A 20,465-nucleotide genomic window follows, 5' to 3' on the forward strand; every position below is an offset into this window, starting at 1 on the left:
GGAGAGATTTTATACTTTTTGCCATAAATCATGTAGTTTATTTAGCCTCTTTAGCTTACTGATAAGCCCTTCTTTGCTAATGACTTGAGGATTTTGTAATTATTTAAAAGTGATCTACCCTGTAACACTATCTGGACTAGACATTGCTCCGAGTAAGTGGAGCAAAGTGTCACTTTCGAGCTTGCATCAATCCTGAGGATAGACACTGCTCCTCTCTTTGGGATGGTAATGGCGAGGTCCAGCTTCAGTAACTTGCCTAAGGAGGCACAGTCACTAAGCAGTGGAGGGCAAATTTATATACCAGGCTGACTCAAATACAGCCGCAGTACTTCCTTGCAAGTCCAACTTTAGAATCATTTGTCAAGATGCCAGAATATAAGCCCACACTAAGCAAAGGCTCAATGTTTTCAAAGCCACATAAACATATAAATGAATATAGACTATTTTAAACTAAATTAACCTCTTCAGTACATTAAATAATCTGTTTCGGGGTTGCTCTGTATTTCAGTTTCTGTTTTGTTACATTTGGCATTTTGAAAATACTCTCTTCATGCTGCTGTCATCCCTCCAACCTTGCTTGGATATCTTCCCAGCTCCCCCTTATGCTGGGAAGACTCATAAGGCGGGTGGATGAAGGACCTGACCTGTTTTCCCACTGTCTTCCACCTCTCTCCTTCTGGAAGGAACAGTCTGGAATGTTGTTATTTATGTCATTGACACTGAGCATACAGTCTAAATGCAAGAGTCCTCAGTATAAACCTCAGTTGAATTATAAGTACCACCAGGTAATTAAATGGCTTGGGTTTCGGTTAGTTGGAGGGCTGGCAGACCTGTGTTGACAAAGCTGGTCTACACCATCTTTGAACCTAAATCTTCTCATGTGTAAGGAGACATTTGAACGTGTGATTCCCAGGATTAAACTCATGAAAAGTTAAACATCTCTGTTACCACAAACTCTGGGGAAGGATAGGGAGAAATAAATGACTTTGGTAAGCTCAAGAACATGAAATGTGAGCCCTTTTACCACAACACGCCCTCGGGAGACGGAGTGGGAGGGAATAGTATACTTGTTCCATGTACATTCTTCCTGGGTCCCTCCATGGCATCTTTAATTCCTGTTAACTTCTTTTGACACCCCTTCACAGACTTAGCCCCCTCTTAGCAGCATCCAGATCTCTGATCTCGTTGACATTCACAAAGCCCCCTGATCCAGTGGACTTCCACTAGGAAGGGTCTTCTCTGTCCTGTGGACTTGCTGGAATATTATCAGTGCAGTTTTTCCTTTTTCCCTCTTCCTTACCCCTGGATTTCACGGTTCCCATTCTCTTCTTCCAGGGACATCCATACCACCACAGGGAAGATCAAACGTGCCGTGTTGCAGTTCACTCCTGCTAGCTGGACTTATGTCAGATGGTTTGATCCTAAGTCTTCCTTTCAGAGAGTGGCTGGCATATACCTTTTCATGATCATCTGGCAGGTAATCTTAGAGATGCGCATTCTAAGGGGGTAAAAACCAAAACGTGAATCTTCCTGGAATTAATGCTAGATAACATTTCATGTCAACTGGATACTTTGGAAGAGAATTTGTGGCTGGCATATAGGGTAATTACAATCTAGGTTACTGTCTGAGGAGTTGCTTCAGTGTAGAGAAATTATAAAATTGGAGTCTCTGAATTACAAATTAAGAACTTATTTCCTGGAAAAGGTCATATTTACCACCCATCACCCACTGTTCTGAAAAATATTTTCAAAACCAAAAGAACTGTGTGAAGACTTTTTTTTAAATTTTTATTAATTTTTAATTTTAGTTTTTGTAGTGTGGGGTATAGATGTATAGATTCCTAGTATCCAGGGAATGCCCTGGAACTCATCCTCAACAGATACTGGGGGCAGTTGTTTATAAAATTGAGACAATAAGTGGGTTGGCATTAAGCTTTGTCTTTTCCTTAATTAGAAGGAAGCACGACTGGGTTTCCTAGAGGCTTAGAAGCAAGCACTCTACCACTGAATCTTTTCTTATATTCCTAATTCACTCTCTCTTATACAAAATTGTATCTCAGCCTTTCCCGGTGGGTATTATTTTCGGAAAGCTGTGGAAATGGGACCCATGGATAGTGTGAGTCTTGCAGCAGATTGAGGGAGAGGCGCATTCCAGATGTAAGAAATCCCAGTAGTCGATGGGAAAGGATTCTCTCGTCTCTGGTTTTGGAGACAGACTTTTTTTTCCCTTCCTGTCTCCAGGGGTTGTCACAGCTTGTGGAGACTCACCATGGGAAAGTACATTTTGCTTAAAAGTTCTTGCAGAATCATCAAACATAAAAGTTTAGGACCTACGTACATTGACTGTATTGCACATGCACATACACCACATATGGAATAAGTATGTAAATAAATGGTAATTTTTAAAACATTAAAATATGACAGAAAAGATCAGTGTGTATCACATGTAAGAGTGAAAAATCTTGTCCACATGTGGAAAGCAGTTCCTTTCTTGATAGATGGAGTCCATATTTATAGAAGTACAAGCTAGTAAACCATAGCTATGGTTTGGAGAAGTCACTCTGCCTCCTTACCTATAAGGTCCATATCTGAAGATTCAACCAACTGCAAGAACAATACTTTTAAAAAGGTCTTAAAAAGTGGGAGTGGTGACACACGCTTGTAGTCCTAGCGCTCAGGAGAGTGAGACAAGAGGTTTGATGCAAGTTCAGTACCAACCTGGGCTGCACGGTACCAGGTCAGCCAGCACTGTAGAGCAAGACCCTGTCTCAGAGCACCTCCAACAGAAGTTGCATCTTTGCCCTGAACATACATACTACATGCCTCAGGTAGTGAGTGCTCAGATGGACCTCAAGTGTCTTTAGGTCGGTGCTGATTTATCTAGAGTTGGGTTTTCTTTAGACTGGCCTGATTCCTTAAGACTATAGAAGTACTGATTTGTACAATCTGTTCTGGGCTCAAAAGTCTGTCCTGACTGTCCCAGAAGGTCACACGGAGGAATGAAGTGACAGAAATGCAAAACAGGAAACTTTTCAAATAGCTGATGACCTTCCCACCACTCCAGTCATACATGTACAGGCACATGCACACACACACACACACACACACGCACTCATGCACGCACACACACGTACACACATGCACACATGCATGCACACACACGCACACATGCACGCACACACAGTGACCGGCTCCCAGTTGGTCAGTGGTTATGTATCATCTTTTACTACTTTATCAATCTCTGGGAGACCCCATATATTTAACGAGGATGCTTTGGGCATGCTGGTTATTTTTAGCTCTAGAAAGCCTGTTTAAGGAATGTATGCAGATGATGTAACCTGGCACGGGGTGACTGATCTCTCTTTTCTTCAGCTGACTGAGTTGAATACCTTCTTCTTGAAGCACATCTTTGTATTCCAAGCCAGCCATCCCTTAAGCTGGTGCAGAATTCTCTTCATCGGCTGCATCACAGCTCCTACAGTGAGGTAATTCTGTCCATCCCCACTGCCATTTGTTAAGGAAATATACTTGCTCTGTGTTTTCGTCCCTAGCATAAGGGCTGTCACATCAACTGACAGATTTTCTGTGAAAATATTGTTCTAAATAATTGTCCAGAATATCAAGAAAATGTTTTGATCCAAGACCCCAGTATAACAGTGAGAGTTTTTACAAGATAGTGGTCACTTCATGGCATTCCCGTAGAAATGCCCTGCAGTCTGTCCCTGCTGTTACAAAACGTTAAAGGTGACACTGGGTTTCCTAAAAAATGAGATTATTGGTAAGTAGAAAAGTTTGTGTGCAAATGTTATATTTCTTTGCCACAGAGTCTCTCAAACCCTCAAGGGAACCCCCCCCTTCCCACCCACCAAATGGTGAGCTCCTGTTTGGCTTGCCTTCTGCAGACATGGACAGGGCTCAGAGTACTTGTGGGTTCCACACCACACTGTCTTATCTGACACCCACTCACCAAACATAGCCGGTCCGTATTGAAATGTGTGGTACATGTAAACACATATTTCACATGAGTTAATTCAAGAGCTATACAAAATGCCTCATCCTAGTATTTTGGTATAGTTTGTATACTGGTCACTTATTAAAGTGTCTTGTATCTGTCTTTATCTTCGTGTCACAACTAGAAACATCTGAAAGCGGTCTCTGGCTCGTATGTAGTTCTGTCAGTGGGTGGCAACATCCAAAATCCCGTCATGCATCTAGAGTCATGCAGCTGGGGCCCTTCCAGTTCCAGCAAGGCAAAGATGTCTATGTTTTGACTTGTATAATCAGCACCCGTAACCCTGAGGATGCCAGAAGAGACCGTTGAAGAAGCCTGGAGCTGACCCTCTGGGGTGGTCTCCACCCTACAGAGAGGCTGGGTCAGGCCCAGGTTGACTTCCCAGGGCAGTGGGAATGGTGCTGGACCATTGCTGTCTTTGCCAACAGTGTGATCCTGTAAAGTGAGTTCCCTTCACTCTCACCCAACCCAAATTCAGAATCTCTTACAGGAATGTTTGAAGAACCCTGGCTGGCTGTTCCCTTGAGTGGAACTAGACCAGGCAGATGGAATGTGATAAGCGAGGCAGGGCAGGTTTTTTATTCCCTTTGTGAAAGTGATGCCGTTGTGTAGAACCTTGGCCTGTAGAGGTGCTCATGAATCCCCATTCTCCTCTTTCAGACAGTACTATGCTTACCTCACCGACACACAGTGCAAGCGTGTAGGGACACAGTGCTGGGTGTTTGGGTGAGTATCTGTGATTGCAGGGGTTTCAAAGCGTTTTGAGCCCCTAAATTTCTCTGAATGTTTCTTGTTTGGAGTCTTCTAGTGTAAATTCCTCAGAAAGGAAGTTGCTGAAGGTCAGAAACTTTTTCCCAAAGAACTCAAGAGTCCTTCCTTTACAAAATAAATTAGATCCAGTATGGATCAATTGAATTTCTCAATCTTGTTTGAGTTTGGGACATCATCCTGTCCTGGGCTAAGCTACATTTCATGTTATTTTGACCGTCGAAGGTCCCTGTGAAACAACTTACTGCATGCCAAAGTATAATATTATTGCTCCAAGAATTATCACGCCACATGATTGCAAACTGTGGGTACAATATGCTGTTAGTTAATATACTGTTTACTGTCTCATACTCCCTATCCCTCCTCCAAGCCCTTTTGTGGGTGAACGAGCCTCTTTTCCATGTGTCAGGTAAGTCATTCTGCTGCTTAAACTCCAGCAATCTGCCATCTTATTTCACATCCAGAGTTCAGGAGGGATCTGGGAAAATCTGTGTGGGAAGATCAGTTCCCAATAGCCTAGGTTCAAGACCTAATCTAGGTTCTAATTTGAGTGTGAAAGTATAGAATAAGTGACTTCAGGCAGAGTTAGAAATCTTTGCACATATGGTTAAAATGTCTAAGCAAAATATAAAAGAAACTCTCATGCAAAGATGATCCAGATATGATTGTTGTGATCTTGCCTTCCCTTCTGAATTCTCTTGTATGTGTATAAACATGGCATGGTAATGAAGATTCTAAGAGGTTCTCTATGATTTTAAAGAATAAAGATGTAGACACTCAAGTTAGAATTCACTAAGTTCTTCTCCACCCCACCCCACCCCCCCCCCCAGGAGACAAAGGGCCATTGTCACTAGTTTCTCCTGAGTCTGCGGGTGAGCCTATTTTCCTGCCCAGGCAATTGCTGCTTTAAGAATGACCAGGTGGATTAAGTTTCCTTTGTTTAGTGCTGTGTGGGAAGGAGGAGAATTCAGGTCTAAGATTCTGGTGGAACTCTGACAGAGGAGGTCCTCTGATGTCATGTGTTTAGTTCTGGAAAGGAGGGGTGTTAGCTGTTCCTCCCTATGTCCTTTGAAGGGGTCCTCCCAGCCGTGTGAGCTCTGTTCATTGTAAGGGATTGCCCCCGTGTTCAGGTTTTCCTTCATGCTTACATGTCTTCAGCAAAGGTCTTCTCCATAGAAGTGTACCGTTTACTAGTGGAAGTAGACATGGGTCAGACAGGTGGGTGGCGATGTGACAATTTCCTTCTAATTGCATATCCAAGAAATATAGTCCAGGTGGGTAGAAGAAACAGCAAAGTCAACAAGGCTAAGCATGGCAGAAAGCACAGTTATAGAAAAGTGTGCCTTATTATAGGACAGTGATTAAAATTAAGTTCCAGGGTCTTGAGCAGCAGTTCTAAACCTTTGGGTCACAACCTTGTTGGGGAGGTCGAATGACTCTTTCACAGGGTTTGGAAATCAGATATCCTGCATATCAGATTTTTACCATTTGTAATTGTAGCAAAATTGCAGTTATGCAATTATCAAGAAAATAATTTTAGGCCTATGAAATTGGCCTGTTTGGCACATTTTACAATTTGTAATCTCTAATCCCAGTTTCTTAAATCAGATAAATACCTTGTTTTCTGCTTGGTGATGGGAAACTTCTTTGGCATGAGTGACTCCATCCTGACTTTCAGCCTGTTCTATTGGGACCTGAGGCAAGAGCTTAGTTGAAAACAATGGCCTCCTATAATTTTTATTTACTAATGGTTGCAATTATTTTATGAGGCTTCTGTTTAAATGGTGTGTGTGTGTGTGTGTGTGTGTGTGTGTGTGTGTGTGTGTGTTGGAAATGGTTTGTTGCCAGCACTAGTCGGCTAGTCCTGTGAATTAATTACTTTTCTCATTGCTGTGACCAAATGTCTGAGAAGTCATCCTAAAGGAGAAAGGGTTTCCTCTGTCTCATACTTTGAGGGTAGAGTCTCTATTGGTGGGGAAGGCAGGTAGCAGAATGTGTCAAGGCATCAAGAGCTCCTATCTCTGTAGAAGCAGAAAGAGGACATGAAATGGAGCTAGCTATAAACCTCAAGGTTTGTCTCCCAGATGTCCACTTCCTCCAGTGAGGCACCATCTTTTAAAGGTTCCATATTTTTCTAAAACAACACTACTAGCTAGAGACCAAGTATTAATATTAAACATGAGCTTCTTGAGGGTGATGTTTTACAGGCAAACCATAACACTGTGCCTTTTGAAAATCTGAACGAAGTATCAGAATTCTCATGCTCTGCTCAAGATGTTTTGATGACAAGTGAAGATACTCACACTTGAGTCCTGGACTTAGCCTCATTGTTCTTCATCCCAGCACGAGATTGATTCTTACCAGCACCATAGGCTAAAGCTATAAAAGACAGCTGTTGTCTACTGTTATATCATGGCCTAGACTTCAAGATTGGAATGCTAAATCTTTTCTAACAATGTATGAGTTCAAATGATGCTTAAGCATGGGCTTCCAGGGGCATGGTAATTAAGGAGCATGATCTCCAATATTTCCAGGTGACTACCATTTAACTTTGTTTGGGTGCAGACATAGAAAAAGAGAATCCCAAGCTCTAGAAGATAGTATCAAGAATACTTTCTGTTAATTTTTTCTGCTTTTCTGAAATGGGTTTAATTGCAAACAGTCTTTTGTTTAGAACCAGCCATGTATTTGATGATGCCGGTGGACAGGGGGACCCAGATACTCATTCAACCAATAATTGTCTGGATTCTGTTCTAAGCACAGACTCTCTAAAGTGGAGTTATTTAACATCTGCATTCTTTAGCCATCTTTCTAATCCAGCTAACTCATAACCCTCACCTCATCCATTCTTTTCTCCAACCTCTGAGCCTTAAGAAAGGCCTAATACTTTTCTGTAATGTTTTCATTAAAAGGAAATTATGAATTATTTGTATGTTAACCTTTTTTTGTTGTTCTTAGAAAAATTGCTTAAGAGAGCATAAAAGGCTTATGTTGTCAGTAAAACAAGGGCTATTGAATCATGAAACTCTTGAAAGACTAGGAGAGGATATGGTTGGCGCCTTTAGGTATTGACAGACTCCATTAGAGGGCTCTAATGCTAATGCTACCTATGAATGCCAAAGGCATGCAGCACATAAAGGATAGTGGTAGGGTCTCTAGCTCACAACAACCAGCCCTCTAGTAGCTGGATTCTGAGCAGCAAACTGAACCACCTCTCAAAGATAATAAATTCAGAGGGTATCCAAGCTGGCAAGAAGGTCCACTGTCAGCTGATGTTGAGTGTTTCTAGGTAGTAAAAACCAGTGAGTCAAGGTTTTTAGAGAAAAGAAAAGGGGGAAAATATTTCCCGAAGAAGTATGGTAGGAACTGTGTCATTTTGTGGAGGACCTGCTACCCATGTCTTGACCTTGAGACCCTCTGTTGCATGTTCCTGGCGAAGGACATGCTCTGATAAGGTGAACTAACATTGGACATCTTGCTCCTTGTCTGTCTAGGGTCATTGGTTTCCTGGAAGCTATTGTTTGCATAAAGTTTGGACAAGATCTCTTCTCGAAGACCCAGATACTCTACGTTGTATTTTGGCTTCTTTGTGTGGTAAGTTATCACTCACACAGCCCAGAATGTTAGCCTAACTCTCTAGCTGTCTCTAAGGAAAGTGAAATACAAAAAATAAGATTCTCTTAGACACTAAGTTCCCTTAGAAGCTCATGGACATTTTCTTAATAACTTAAGATTGGACACCAGTCTAAAAGCTTAAGACTAAAATACAGCCATACAGCAGCTGAAATGGGTCACCTTGGCCGTTTCCAAATATCTGGTCCACCACCTATGTGATGACTTTGCTTCTGGGAGTGTGTCTGCCTACACGAGGAGGACTTTGATGAAGCAACAAGGACAGTTTCCATGTTCTCTCCTTCACCGTATTACTTTTATAATATAACATACATGTTACTATACATGGGTTTATATACAATTTAGCATCATAGAGTGGTTTTGGAAGCAATCAGACCACAGGTGTTCTGCTTTGTAGGCCACACTTCTACCCAAGAGAGGGACCCGTTCTGAAGAGAGGAGCCCAGCGGGGCCTCAGTCCAGAGCTCCATCCTTTTATTTCTGTCCTTTACTCTCACCTTTGAAACTGAAGTGTTGGAATGTTGGCTAGCTAATTCCATTCAGGTCTTGTGCCGAAACCATATGCTGTGAGTTCATGAGTGCAGTGGTCTAATGTTCAGAAGACACTTTTCATCCAGGCTTCCCTGACCTTAGATTCCACATTTTTACCATTTCTTTGAATTGCTGTCCACCCATCCCAAGTAGCTGTCATACCTGTCAAGTCTCTTTTGCTCTACAGCATTGTCTTATGTCTCTAGCACATCCTCTCATGCAGTAAGAGGGAGGAAGCAGCTCTTCTGTCCTATAGATTTCCTCACTGTCTTACCAACTTCATCCTGCCCTGTAATTAAACTCATCTTTGATTTTCTGTTAAGGTGTTTTTATTTTGTTTTGTTTGTATTTTTGCAGTGTCTATTTTTAGGGTTGTAGGTTAGCAATTCCGCCTACTCCAGCAACTTACATCTTGTCCCACCCTCCTTGACATTGGGCAGTAACAGGGAGCGAATATCTCCAATTTAAAGAGTGACTTGGGGTATTAGACATATGTGAGGTTTTGCTTCTGATCTTCTATGGTCACTCTAGGTTTGGACTGGGCTATGACATGCCTGCATGGGTAGAGGGATGCTCACCTTACCTGCTATAGGAGAGCCATGGGATCACAGCAAGGATTTGCCAGGGGGCCCCCACCCCCAGATGTGGTAGAAGGTACTTCTTACCATGGTGCATCATGGGCCAGCCAGTTAGCATGCCATACCTGGCTGTTTTAGTTCTAATCCTTGTAATGGAATTGACATGATCAGGTGTGACAGACATGGAGAGGACTCAGCTTGAAAAGAGGCCACTGAGCTGGTCAGCTTCCATTTCTGTAATAAATACCTAAGATCAGTTCAAAGACAAAGGTTTGTTCTGGTTCTCTGTTTTGGGGGCTTCAATCTACAGTCATTAGCACAGTAAGAGCAAAGTGTGCCTGCTTGATAGCTAGATGTGAAAGAAAGGGCTCTGGCCTGTTCCTTTATGTCAGCAACATTTGCCGAGTATCCTCTGAAGTTATTGTCCACCTAAGAGCCCAAAAGAAGGGAGTCTCGGTGATCCAGTTGGCTGCCCCCTTCTTTACCAAGAAGGTTGCAGTAGAGGCATGGTAACAAGAGAAAGTGAAACCCAATCCACATGCAAACTAGCAGGGTGGAATTTTAAAGAATGGGAAGGAGAGACACATCAGCACCTTCAAGAGTAGCCCCCTGTGGCCTAAGACCTGCTGGGCTCTGTTGTTTAGAGGTTCCCACCACCTCCCAGTTGCAACAAGCTGTGAACCACGGCTAACGTGGACCTCCGGGGAACATCCAAGACCCAGAGCATATAGCAAGTCCTTGCTGCAGTCTTGCATGTTTCACCACCAAAAAGACGGGAAACAAGGTCCCAACACTTTTCATACCAATGCCTTTATTAAAGATCAAGCTTGACTCCCCTCTCAGAAGGGAGGTAGTAATCATTCCATACGAGAGCAGTAGGTTAGTTACACTGTACCTACCATAGAAACAAAGGCCCTAATTCTTCCCTTTGCTAGGCAAGGCACCACACACAGAATCTGAGATTAGCATAGAAGCAAGCATCTCATGTGCTGGCTAATAATGTGGTTGAGTAACCATCATACATTTTTAAAAAGATTATTTATTTATTATGTACATGCGCACATGACAGAAGAGGGCACCAGATCTCATTAAGGATGGTTGTGAGCCACCATGCGGTTGCTGGGAATTGAACTCAGGACCTCTGGAAGAACAGCCTATGTTCTTAACCTCTGAGCCATCTCTCCAGCCCACCATCATACATTTTAATGTCCGTTACCATATTATAAAGCTAAGTTGGATTCTTCATGCTCGCTGCTGCCTCATCTGTGGGCTCAGACTGCCTGGCTTTCTTCCCATAGAGTTTTGTGTTCTCCCTCCCTTATCCCTCTTTAAACAAAATCTAAGCAATTGCTACTTTAAATCCAGACCCTGACATTTTAAGTAGGTACTTGCCTGGATTTCCACAGGTATGCTTGCAAACCTATAAATTGCAAGCTTTTGTCTCCTGAAGCTGAGTAGAAAATGGGGCCTCTTGTACCTAGGTGAAGTGATAGGTTTGGCAACCACATTCGGCCCTTTGTGTGGTGATCATGATGATGAGCTCTTTTTCCTTTGCCACCTGCCTGTGTTTGCCTGGTCCTTCTGCAAAGCCTGCTCTGTCCACTGGTTCCCATTGGAGAAAGCCCCAGCTGCAGGCTGACTGGAGATGAGAAAGAAAAGAGCTTGCACGCCTGACCTCTGGTGGGGAGAATCTGCAAAGGCAGGCCAGGGGAAGCATTACCTCCAGGCTCATTCCACAGCCACTACTCTGGGAAGCTTAAGACATTCCCTTGTGCCCTTGTGAGAACCCTAATACAACAGAGGCCCGTCCGTGGTACATTTTGGCTTATTGTTGTTCTTTCCCTTCCGTGGAAAATGGCAAATTTAATGTTAGTATATGTTAGAAATTTTGGACAAGTATTAAAATCTTCTGGAGGTTAGCAGTCATTTACATATTGTATCCCTGATAAATTCACTCACCGTAGTTTTTGTAGTGAGGAAATGCGAACTTCTCTTTGAATCTCCATCATTTAGAGACCTGCTAGTTTTCATGGGGGTTGGGTTTTGTGTTTTCCTGTCGCCGTGCCCCTGTCACAGCCTCCTTGGTAAAGAAGTCGGCAGCCAACTAGAATGCTGAGATCCCTTTCCTTCAGGTTCTCAGGAGAACCATGACTTCAGAGACACTTAGCAAACGTTGAGGGCATGAAGGAATGGGCCAGAACTTAGGCTCTTGGCCGTAGTGATAGGTTCACAATTCTGCTGCTCTAGCTTGCCTATGCTACACTCCCCAGGCCGCGTCTGTGCGACGTGGGCAAGGCTGGCATCTGCTGCTCTATGATGATGCCTTGTTTTTCTCCATGGGTGGAGGAGCTCCATGGAGGGATGGTGTTAGGAAGACGTAAAGACATAGAACCAGTATCTGATCACACCAATAACATCTTTAAATCTGGGGCCTGGCCTATCAGGAAACCTGTGTTCTGGCTCCAGGTTTTCCCCCCATGCCACCGGAGGCCCTGGAAGGCATTCACCTCTCTGGGTTAAAGTGCGAAGATTAAGAATCTCTGAAGTGGCCTTCTAGATCTAAAGTTCCAATTCTCGGAAAGAACTAAAATTGTGATTTTCATACCTGTCCCCATGGTTGGGATGAGGTAATAAATAGGTAACAACGTACCCAGGTGTCCATAAGAAATAGTGTGAGCTCTCTGGGTATTGGGAATGGCTTAGTGTAAGTGTTCTGGAAAGCAGGCTGTTTCGTTTGGTTGCTTTAGTTTACTTCACTTGCTCTTTCTGGTAGCCTCCTCGCCCTCCTCAGACCCCTTTTCTCTGACCCTCTTCTTCCCTCTGTCCTTTGCTGCTCAGTCTGGGCAGACAAAGACTTTTCCTAAACTTAGTTTTTGGACACATTTTGAAATTTTGTATTCTCAATGTCCATGAGAGAAGGATTCCATCCACCCCCTGGGATACACTAATCCACTAGCCATCGAGTCCTACATTCCCATTGTCACTGTGCTTGTAGAGTGTATGCATGTCCTCCTATAGCATTTAAATTGTGTGTAGATAAAACATAAACACTGTGTAACTTGTTTTTTGGGGAATGGTGATGATTATTTTACGGTATTTATATTTGGAGTCAATACATTTTTTTTTTCTCAAAATATGTCTAAACAGGTTTGTTGACTCTGAGGATAGGGAACCTCTCCATGCAGAGGGCCAATTGTCTGTACTTTTGTCTTACCCTGGAGTTTCATTTAAGGCGTGGTACCGGCTCGGTGAACAGTCAAGGCTGAGGTGGAGATGCCTGGCTTCTGGGTAGTCACTCATCTCACTCACGTCATTACAAAGTATTTGCGGTTTCTTTGCTTTCCTGTCTACAAAAGCAGCCCCAACAAGAGTCAGGGTGGGACAGCTGGTACCAAGAAGCCAGGGCGGTAAGCGCAGCATTGTCCCTCAGCCCACAGGTGTATGACAAGGCTGAATGAGACTTTCCTGTCCAGCTCCTCTTCTTAAGCTGAGTCTCTGCACTCCGCAGAGATGGGTGCTGGAGGGAGCCATATGTCTGGTCTCACCATAGCCCTTCTTACAAATGGAGCATATATGGCCTGCCCAACCCCAGTCCACCAAACCCATCCTGCTCATCTCTGACTGTCCATCTCAGCCATATCCCTGAAGACATAGGGCAGAAAAGCTCTGAGCTATCCTCAGGATTCTCCCAGAAGCCCAATTTCTGGGAAGTGAAGTATGTGTGCACTGTTATTTATCTGGGCACTTTGTGTCTTTCTGTCTTCCAGGCCTTCACCACGTTCCTGTGCCTGTACGGCATGGTTTGGTATGCAGAGCACTATGGTCATCGGGAAAAGGTAGGGGAGGAGTGGTCTTCATTTGAGAGACCCAGAGGGAAAGAAATAGCACAGCAGCCTTAGGGAGTGATGTCAGTGCTGCCATATACAAACTTGACATGTCAGAATGTGCCCCTGTTACACAGCTGTGCTTGCTTGTAGCTGGCCTGGTCAGTATTTTTAATCCACTTTTGCAAGGAGTTTAAATCTTAGTTATTTAAATAAAAAATTTAAAAATTAGCTAAAACGAACGAACGTAGCAGTTGGAAACCCCTGAACCCATTCTGGAGGTTGTTTTATATTCTGGCTCTTTTGCCTTTTTCAGACCTATTTATGTGTCCCAGTCCAGGCTCCCCACCTGCGCTGCCTGTGTCTTACAGTTAGAGAGTGGTCTGAGAGGGTTTTAACACTAGCATAGTCGTGTGTGTGTGTGTGTGTGTGTGTCTGTGTTTGTGCGTGTGTGTGTGTCTGTGTTTGTGTGTGTGTGTGTCTGTGTTTGTGTGTGTGTCTGTGTGTGTGTGTGTATGTCTCTGTGTGTGTGTCTCTGTGTGTGTGTGTCTGTGTGTGTCTGTGTATGTGTGTGTTAGGTAGGGCTTTTTTTATGTGGAAGCCAGAGGCTAGCTTCAGATACCATTCCTCTCTGTCACTTGTCCACTCTTTTGCTTTTGCAGTCCCTCTCACTGGTTAGAATAAGCACGAGCTGCATTGGTCAGGCTTTTTTATTTGTGTCCTGGTCTCAAGCTTTCACAGAAAATACTAACTGAGCTATCTCTCCACCCCCTTGTTTAAATAAAAGATAATGGCCATCATCCTTTATTCATAACTTTGTGCTTCGATGTACATGATATCACGTTCAAATCCGGGGCTTTGCCCATGCTATATCCCAGCCTCAGAACTAAAGCTTTCTAGAAGGTAGATTCTGTGTGGTCTGGCTTTCTGGCTGAGAAATCCAGAGTGAACTTTGTCACACTCAGCAGAGAACCCCCACCCCCATTTCTTTCCATCCTGCCAGTCCTCTAAACCTGTGTCTCTCTCTCTAGACCTATTCAGAGTGTGAAGATGGCACTTACAGTCCAGAGATCTCCTGGCATCATGGGAAAGGCTCAAAAGGTAACAACGGTCTTGCTCATTGTTTAAAGCTTTATTGAATCCTCTGTACCCTCAGACCTAGTGGAGATTTGGGGTCAGTGTTTGTCTTCTGAAGACATTGGAGAGTCTCAGCCCTACTCATCACGCCCCACCTGTCGCTTGCTGAGCAACACACAGTTTTCACAGAATCTAGCCAGAAGTTTGCTTTGTGAGACGAGACTCCATTCTGAGGTCTGCTTCCCTCAAGCCCCGTAATGGGAGCATTCTCCTGCTTGGCTTTCACAGTGAGTGCAAATGCTTAGAGAGCTTTCGAGAGATGACCCTTCAGAAGAGGTTGCTGGATTTGATGGGTTTTATTCTGGACTCAGAGCAATGTGAGCGGGACCCTCAGATGGCCTCTCTCTGGGAAGCATTTTGTAATGATCTAGGGTGACTGGGTTATCTGAAAAATTTAAATTTTGAAAACATCGACAGTGAAGAGGTTCCAGTGGCCAGTAATGTTCAGTTCTTGTGAAAACCAAGAAGCATTGTCTGAGGGGAGCAGACTGTGAGTCTGAGAGACCGAGTTTGATGTGACCTCTGATAAGGAAGGCTTTCTTTACAAACCGTACTTAGAGATGACCATGGGAAGCTGGTGGTGAAACTCTGCTTAGTTCCCTGCCACCCTGTAGATTGTTGACATGTATGGGCAAAGGGGCTCACCAGACTGACCTTATCTGGTTCCATCCAGTTCCATACCAGCCCTGGGCACTCCTGGTTCCCCAGTAGAAAGAATTCATGAGTAGAAGAGATACCGTTTATTAAGAATAGCAAAAAAGGGAAAAATTCAGAAAGACAAATGATACTTAGTATCATTTGGGCCTTTGGGCAGTGGGAGTAAATGTCTGTCTTTGGAAATATTCCCATGGAACTGAACCAGAACTCAGGAATGGGGTTAGGCTTAGCCACTGGTGTAGGGACTGGTCACAGGCTCTGTTGGAGGAAAGAGTCATCCCAGTGTTAAAATGTCAACCTCAGGCTGTCACTAATGAGCAGCAAATACCTTGCTTGTAAAGATGCTGCTCTCTCTGCTAATAGTTTTAATTTTATGAAGTCAAGAATCTTTTCTGACTGAGAGCTTACAAAGCCTGTTTAGCAGTTCAGTGTATACAGCTTGGGGACTCTGTACTGTTATTGTTGTAAGTATAAGATGAAAACTGATATTGCTGGACTTGTAATTATCCCTTGTTTGGGCTTTCATTTGTACACTATCACTTCTGGTCTTCGTGGATGCTGTGTCCAGTCTGTTTTACATAATGCCAGAATAAAAATTCCTCATGGCCCAGGTCTTAGGGGGCGGTTGCCCTATATATGTGAGGCACAGCCAGACCCTGTCAGCTTCCTGTGGCCTTAACTTATTGATGGCCACTAGAGGGAGAGCAAGTGTCCTGTAAGAGCTGGCTTCTAGAGGGCAGGCTAGGGCAGCCTGGAAAGGGTCCCAGGAGCCAGCTGCAAAGCCCCCGGGAGCCCCTGGTGATCGTGTGTTGGCTTCCTTTGGGTAGGTTCTGAAGACAGCCCACCCAAGCATTCAAGCAACAACGAAAGCCATTCTTCCAGAAGAAGGAACCGGCATTCCAAGTCCAAAGTCACCAACGGAGTTGGAAAGAAATGAAGGAGCCTCGTTAATCTCAGACGTTCCAGAGAGTGCCTAGACCTGAGAGGGCAGCAGAACACATTCGGACCTTCCTATGTGGAGATCAAAAAGTACAGAACATACAGAAGGGACAGAGGGGGCTTTGGGGATCATGGTTTGAGAGTGTAAGTCTTGTCTCCCATAACCCTGAACATACGTTAGGCTGACCATGACTGGGGTCCTTTGCCAACAGGAGGTGTCTCCTAACTTCAGCACGTGGCCTGTGGTTGCTGGTAGCTATACAGTGTGCTGGGAGGACCAGGGTAGCTAGCTGTGTGCTCCTGGTTGCCAGCAATGGCTCTGTGCTCATGAGTCTTGTGGGCGCTGTATGACCATCTTCGTTCAGATGTCGACTTAACCAACTGGTTAATGAACCGCTCACTGGGTTTTATTTTTATGACTCTGCCTTTCTATTTGATTGTTTAAGTTCAGTTTGCTTTTTTTTTTTTTTTTTTCCATCTTTTACTTTGCGTTTTCAAGTTAGAATGCTTAAAAGCTTCCAGAATCCACTGCTGAACTTGGGGTTCCTTCTAGAGAAACAATGGGTGGTGGGGGGAGCTTTTGTGTCCCGGCTTAGCATACTCAGTCCCTAGCCACGCGACAGATGACCGGCAGCCTAAGTGCGAAGGAGGCTGGCTGTTTGCACTGGAGCCGGAGCTCCATTCCAAACGCTGTTTGTCCCGACCGAGTGCACACAAGCGACCTTGCTGGTGCGCGAGGGGCACCGTGGCTCCTCTCCGGCGAGGTGCCTTTCCCATATGCTTGGTTTCCCTTCTCTGGTGTGTTGCCAACTTTGTCTTTCTGTCACATGTGAGGTGCTAGTGAGTACTAACTAACTTTCATCTGTGCCATGGTCTCCTACAACATTCTCCCACCCTGGATCCTTGTTTTAAATAAATCAATTCACATGAAAAAAAAAAAAAATCTTCTCAAACATGTGTCTGTGAGAGTGACGTTTCTCCATATCTTTTTGGTCTTTCAACTGTTTCTAAGCAGCCTCGAATTTTACAGTTGACTTTAGGATAATGCATATGTATGTGTGTTCTATATGCTGAAGGGAAAAAAAAAAAACAACAGTATTTTTAAAGGGCTTGTGGAGGTGTAGCCATTGTCTGTCACTATGGTCATGCTTACCAAGTTGGATTTTCTTTCTCAAACAAGTGACTTGCACAGATACAAATGTTCCCTTATTTCCCGGTGCACGATGATTTCTGTCTTTGCCCCCTTAAAGGAAAATCTTGAACTGCAGATGTTATGTTTTCCTTCTTTTAAGAAAGAATGCCCAGATGCGAGGTTAAATGAGTCATGAACAGTCAGGGCCACAGTCACTGTGGCTGTGGGAGACCACTTGATTTAGAGCCACCCACAGACTCGCTTCTTCAGCCAAACATGTCCTGAGAAGAGCATCAGCGGCGGCGGCTGGCCCACACTGGGAGTGCAGGGCAGGCCATTGCTCTCGGCTTCCTCAGCGTGTCCCATGGGCGTGTTTAAAGGGAGGCAAAGCAGTGCATGCTGTATATACCACCCGCCATTCCCCATCCCTCCCCCCCAGTTCTGGAATTGAACCCAGGGCCTCTATATGCTAGACAAGAGCTCTGCTACTGAGCTTTGGCCTTGTCCCCACATTCCATCAAGCAAACTTTTATGGACATAGTTAGGACTTCATAACATCATTTTGGAGGTAGGTGAGTTTGTTTTGCTTCTGTGCAATTATGATGAGCCCCAAATTTGTATCCCTCTTGTAGGTCCTATGGCATGCCATTGAGAGTTTCCAAATTCATTTTCCAGGATAGCTGGGTCTGTTGCTGTAGTACTCATGTAGTGGGTGGCTCACCCCTCCCAAGGGTCACATGCCTATTTCTACAGACAGGTAAGTGCCTGTGGAGTTACTGGTGAATTTGACATTCCTGCGGTATGGCTCAAGAACCGAAGTACACGTGAAGCAATGTCCTCTCTGCTTTGTAGGAAACAGCTAGGAAAGCACGTTGCATTCAAACTTTCTTTTTTCCCTTTGAGTAAGTGCTCTTAGCTGCTGTAATGACCAAACCAACACTTCCCATGGCTGTGTTACTGTTACGTCTCTATGCCATAACACTGATCCTGGCCTGCGTTTCCACCCAGTGCTGGAAATTGATCCCAGGTTGATGGAAGCAGAACACTGGTTCCAGAGGCATCCTTCACCGAGTGGGGTCCCCTCATGACCCCCTTGGCAAATTGCTGTCTTAAAAACACCACTGCCAAGGGTATAAAACAGGAGGAATAGTTTTGTGTGTCTTTCTCCCTAATTCATACTGCACTAAGTGTCAGACCCTCTTTCCGTTTGCCGTCCTTTGATCCTTATAACCTCTCGTCCTCCTTGTCCCTTTGACCATTTATAAAGAAGCCTTGACCAGCTGCTCAGATGTTTCCCTGCCCTCGAGCATTTTAATGATACCCAGCATCTGGTAAATGCCAGTCTTCTCTGGGACTGCCTCAGTGGTGAAGTGGGAGATCAAGTTCTCACCCAAGAAAATAAAATTGGTTACATCAGCTGCAGCCTTCTTGGTCCCCACTCAGAAGCCACTTGCCTCAGAGCACCCTGAGAAATGATAGGCCTGCATTTTGGAATTGGATTTCTAGAGTGTTTGGGGTAAATGGTGCATTTCGAGGCCCTCACAGAGTGACTAGTAGGGAGGTTGGGCAGAGAAGGGGAAGGCTTATTACGGGATGGGGAATAAGAGGTGGGACCTTTGGGAGCAGATGTTTAGCATCCACTGGCTGTGCTTAGTGACTGTTATAGGCCTGCTGGGCATACCACAGTGTTTACCAGGCGAGTGTGACTTAAACATCCAGAAATCCCACAGGTGGAATATTGTACCTGTGTATTTCCTACTTCTGTGATGGAAAAAGACCCCTGGCTCCTGCATCCCAGCACCCAGAGGAACCCCTCTAAATTTATGTGTATGCATATTCCCATGGTTATATTGGAGATTTGGTTCTCTGCAGTTAGTATTGGAATGGATGATACTGATGGCCACAATCTTACTACTCATCCATAATTACTAGGTTTTTAAATATTCCAAACCTTGTGATAAGATGGTCACAATAAAGGTTATAATTTTTTTAGCCAGACTTTGGAATTTGATACAATAAATAAATATGGATTTTTAATTTTGCTCCTCTGCAAACTTAATTTGTTAGCATATATTGATTGTATAAAATAATGGGTTTCATTTTTTCATTTTCTTATGTATGTGATGTACTTTGATCATATTCCTCGTTACTCTATTTTGCCTCTCCCACCCAGATGGCCCCTTTTCTCTTCCCAAATAATTTAAAGGGACTATTATTATTGTCTATAAAAGAAGAGGAAAATGGCTGGACTTGAATTGTTTAATTTGTAGGCATGCTGAACTGTAAAAGAACTTCCTTGTCTCTGATGTCCACTAAAAATGCCTTTGGTCCACTTTAAAGATTTCACCTGAGACTCTGTCTACCCTGCTATTATTTTCTTGCAATTGTGTTGGGTGAATTGAAAAATCAATCAATCAAACAAACAAACAAACAAACAAACCCCAAGAGTTTTCTATGTAGCCAAGCTGGCAATGAATTCACAGAAGTCTTCCTATCTCAGCCTCCTGAGTGCTGTGATTACAGTGTATACCACCCCAACTGGCTTTCTGGGTAGACATTTAAAGCTTCCTGACGTCTGACCTCTGAGGTGACACATTTTCCCACACACCCACGCTGTTCAAAGGTTTGCTATGGTCTGGGTCCCATCAAGGCTTCATATGGCTCAGCTTAGCTTAGACTCTTTGTAATTTAGTTTCTCAGTATTATCATCAAAATCTGATCTTTATGGTCAGTGTACCTTACTAGCTAGAGAAGTGAGTGCCAGGCCAGCTTTCTGCCCACAGTCCTAGCAAAGACTTCCAGGCCCCTAGCATGACTGCCCTCTTAAGTTGAGAAGAGGGTATTAGCACATCCCTTCCCCCCAGAGCCTAATAAGGACATGAGAATCACTGAGAAAATAGAATTTGTTAGAGGGCTTTGCTGAGTTAGAGACCAGCTGAGTCACTCAGGGGTCTCTTTAGCTGGTCTGGACTCAAGCTTACATATTGTAGTATGACTATGCGTTAATTATTGCATTTTCTTTGGTACTAGAATGTTATTATACTATTGAAACTATAAGGGTCTGCATATTGTGGACTCTAGTAGCAACCTGGGACAACAGGAAGGTTTCTTCCAGATGCCCACACCCTCTCCTAGTAGTCAGTTGCTACTCTTCCAGGCTAAAGAGCCCCCTCCCTTTTCTGGATGCTAAATGAAGGAATCTCTGGCTTCACAAACCACAAGAAATGAGGTTTGTGTGTCTTTAAAAGAAATAG

At 44.0% G+C, this 20,465-nt stretch overlaps 1 protein-coding gene across 1 annotated transcript in view; it reads left to right on the plus strand.

Annotated features, from left to right (window-relative positions):
- Ptdss1 (phosphatidylserine synthase 1) overlaps window positions 1–16,396 on the plus strand; it is a 46,777-nt gene extending 30,381 nt beyond the window's left edge. Inside the window, exons 7-13 of the mRNA XM_051202486.1 lie at window positions 1,336–1,477; window positions 3,373–3,485; window positions 4,673–4,738; window positions 8,275–8,374; window positions 13,290–13,358; window positions 14,378–14,447; window positions 15,968–16,396. Of these exons, the coding sequence (XP_051058443.1) occupies window positions 1,336–1,477; window positions 3,373–3,485; window positions 4,673–4,738; window positions 8,275–8,374; window positions 13,290–13,358; window positions 14,378–14,447; window positions 15,968–16,077 (670 nt within the window). The 3' untranslated portion in view covers window positions 16,078–16,396. The remainder of the gene's footprint in view (window positions 1–1,335; window positions 1,478–3,372; window positions 3,486–4,672; window positions 4,739–8,274; window positions 8,375–13,289; window positions 13,359–14,377; window positions 14,448–15,967) is intronic.
- The last annotated feature ends 4,069 nt before the right edge of the window (window positions 16,397–20,465 follow it).

The sequence above is a fragment of the Phodopus roborovskii genome, unplaced genomic scaffold (assembly GCF_943737965.1).
Source record: "Phodopus roborovskii unplaced genomic scaffold, PHOROB, whole genome shotgun sequence".
Lineage (NCBI taxonomy): Eukaryota > Metazoa > Chordata > Mammalia > Rodentia > Cricetidae > Phodopus > Phodopus roborovskii.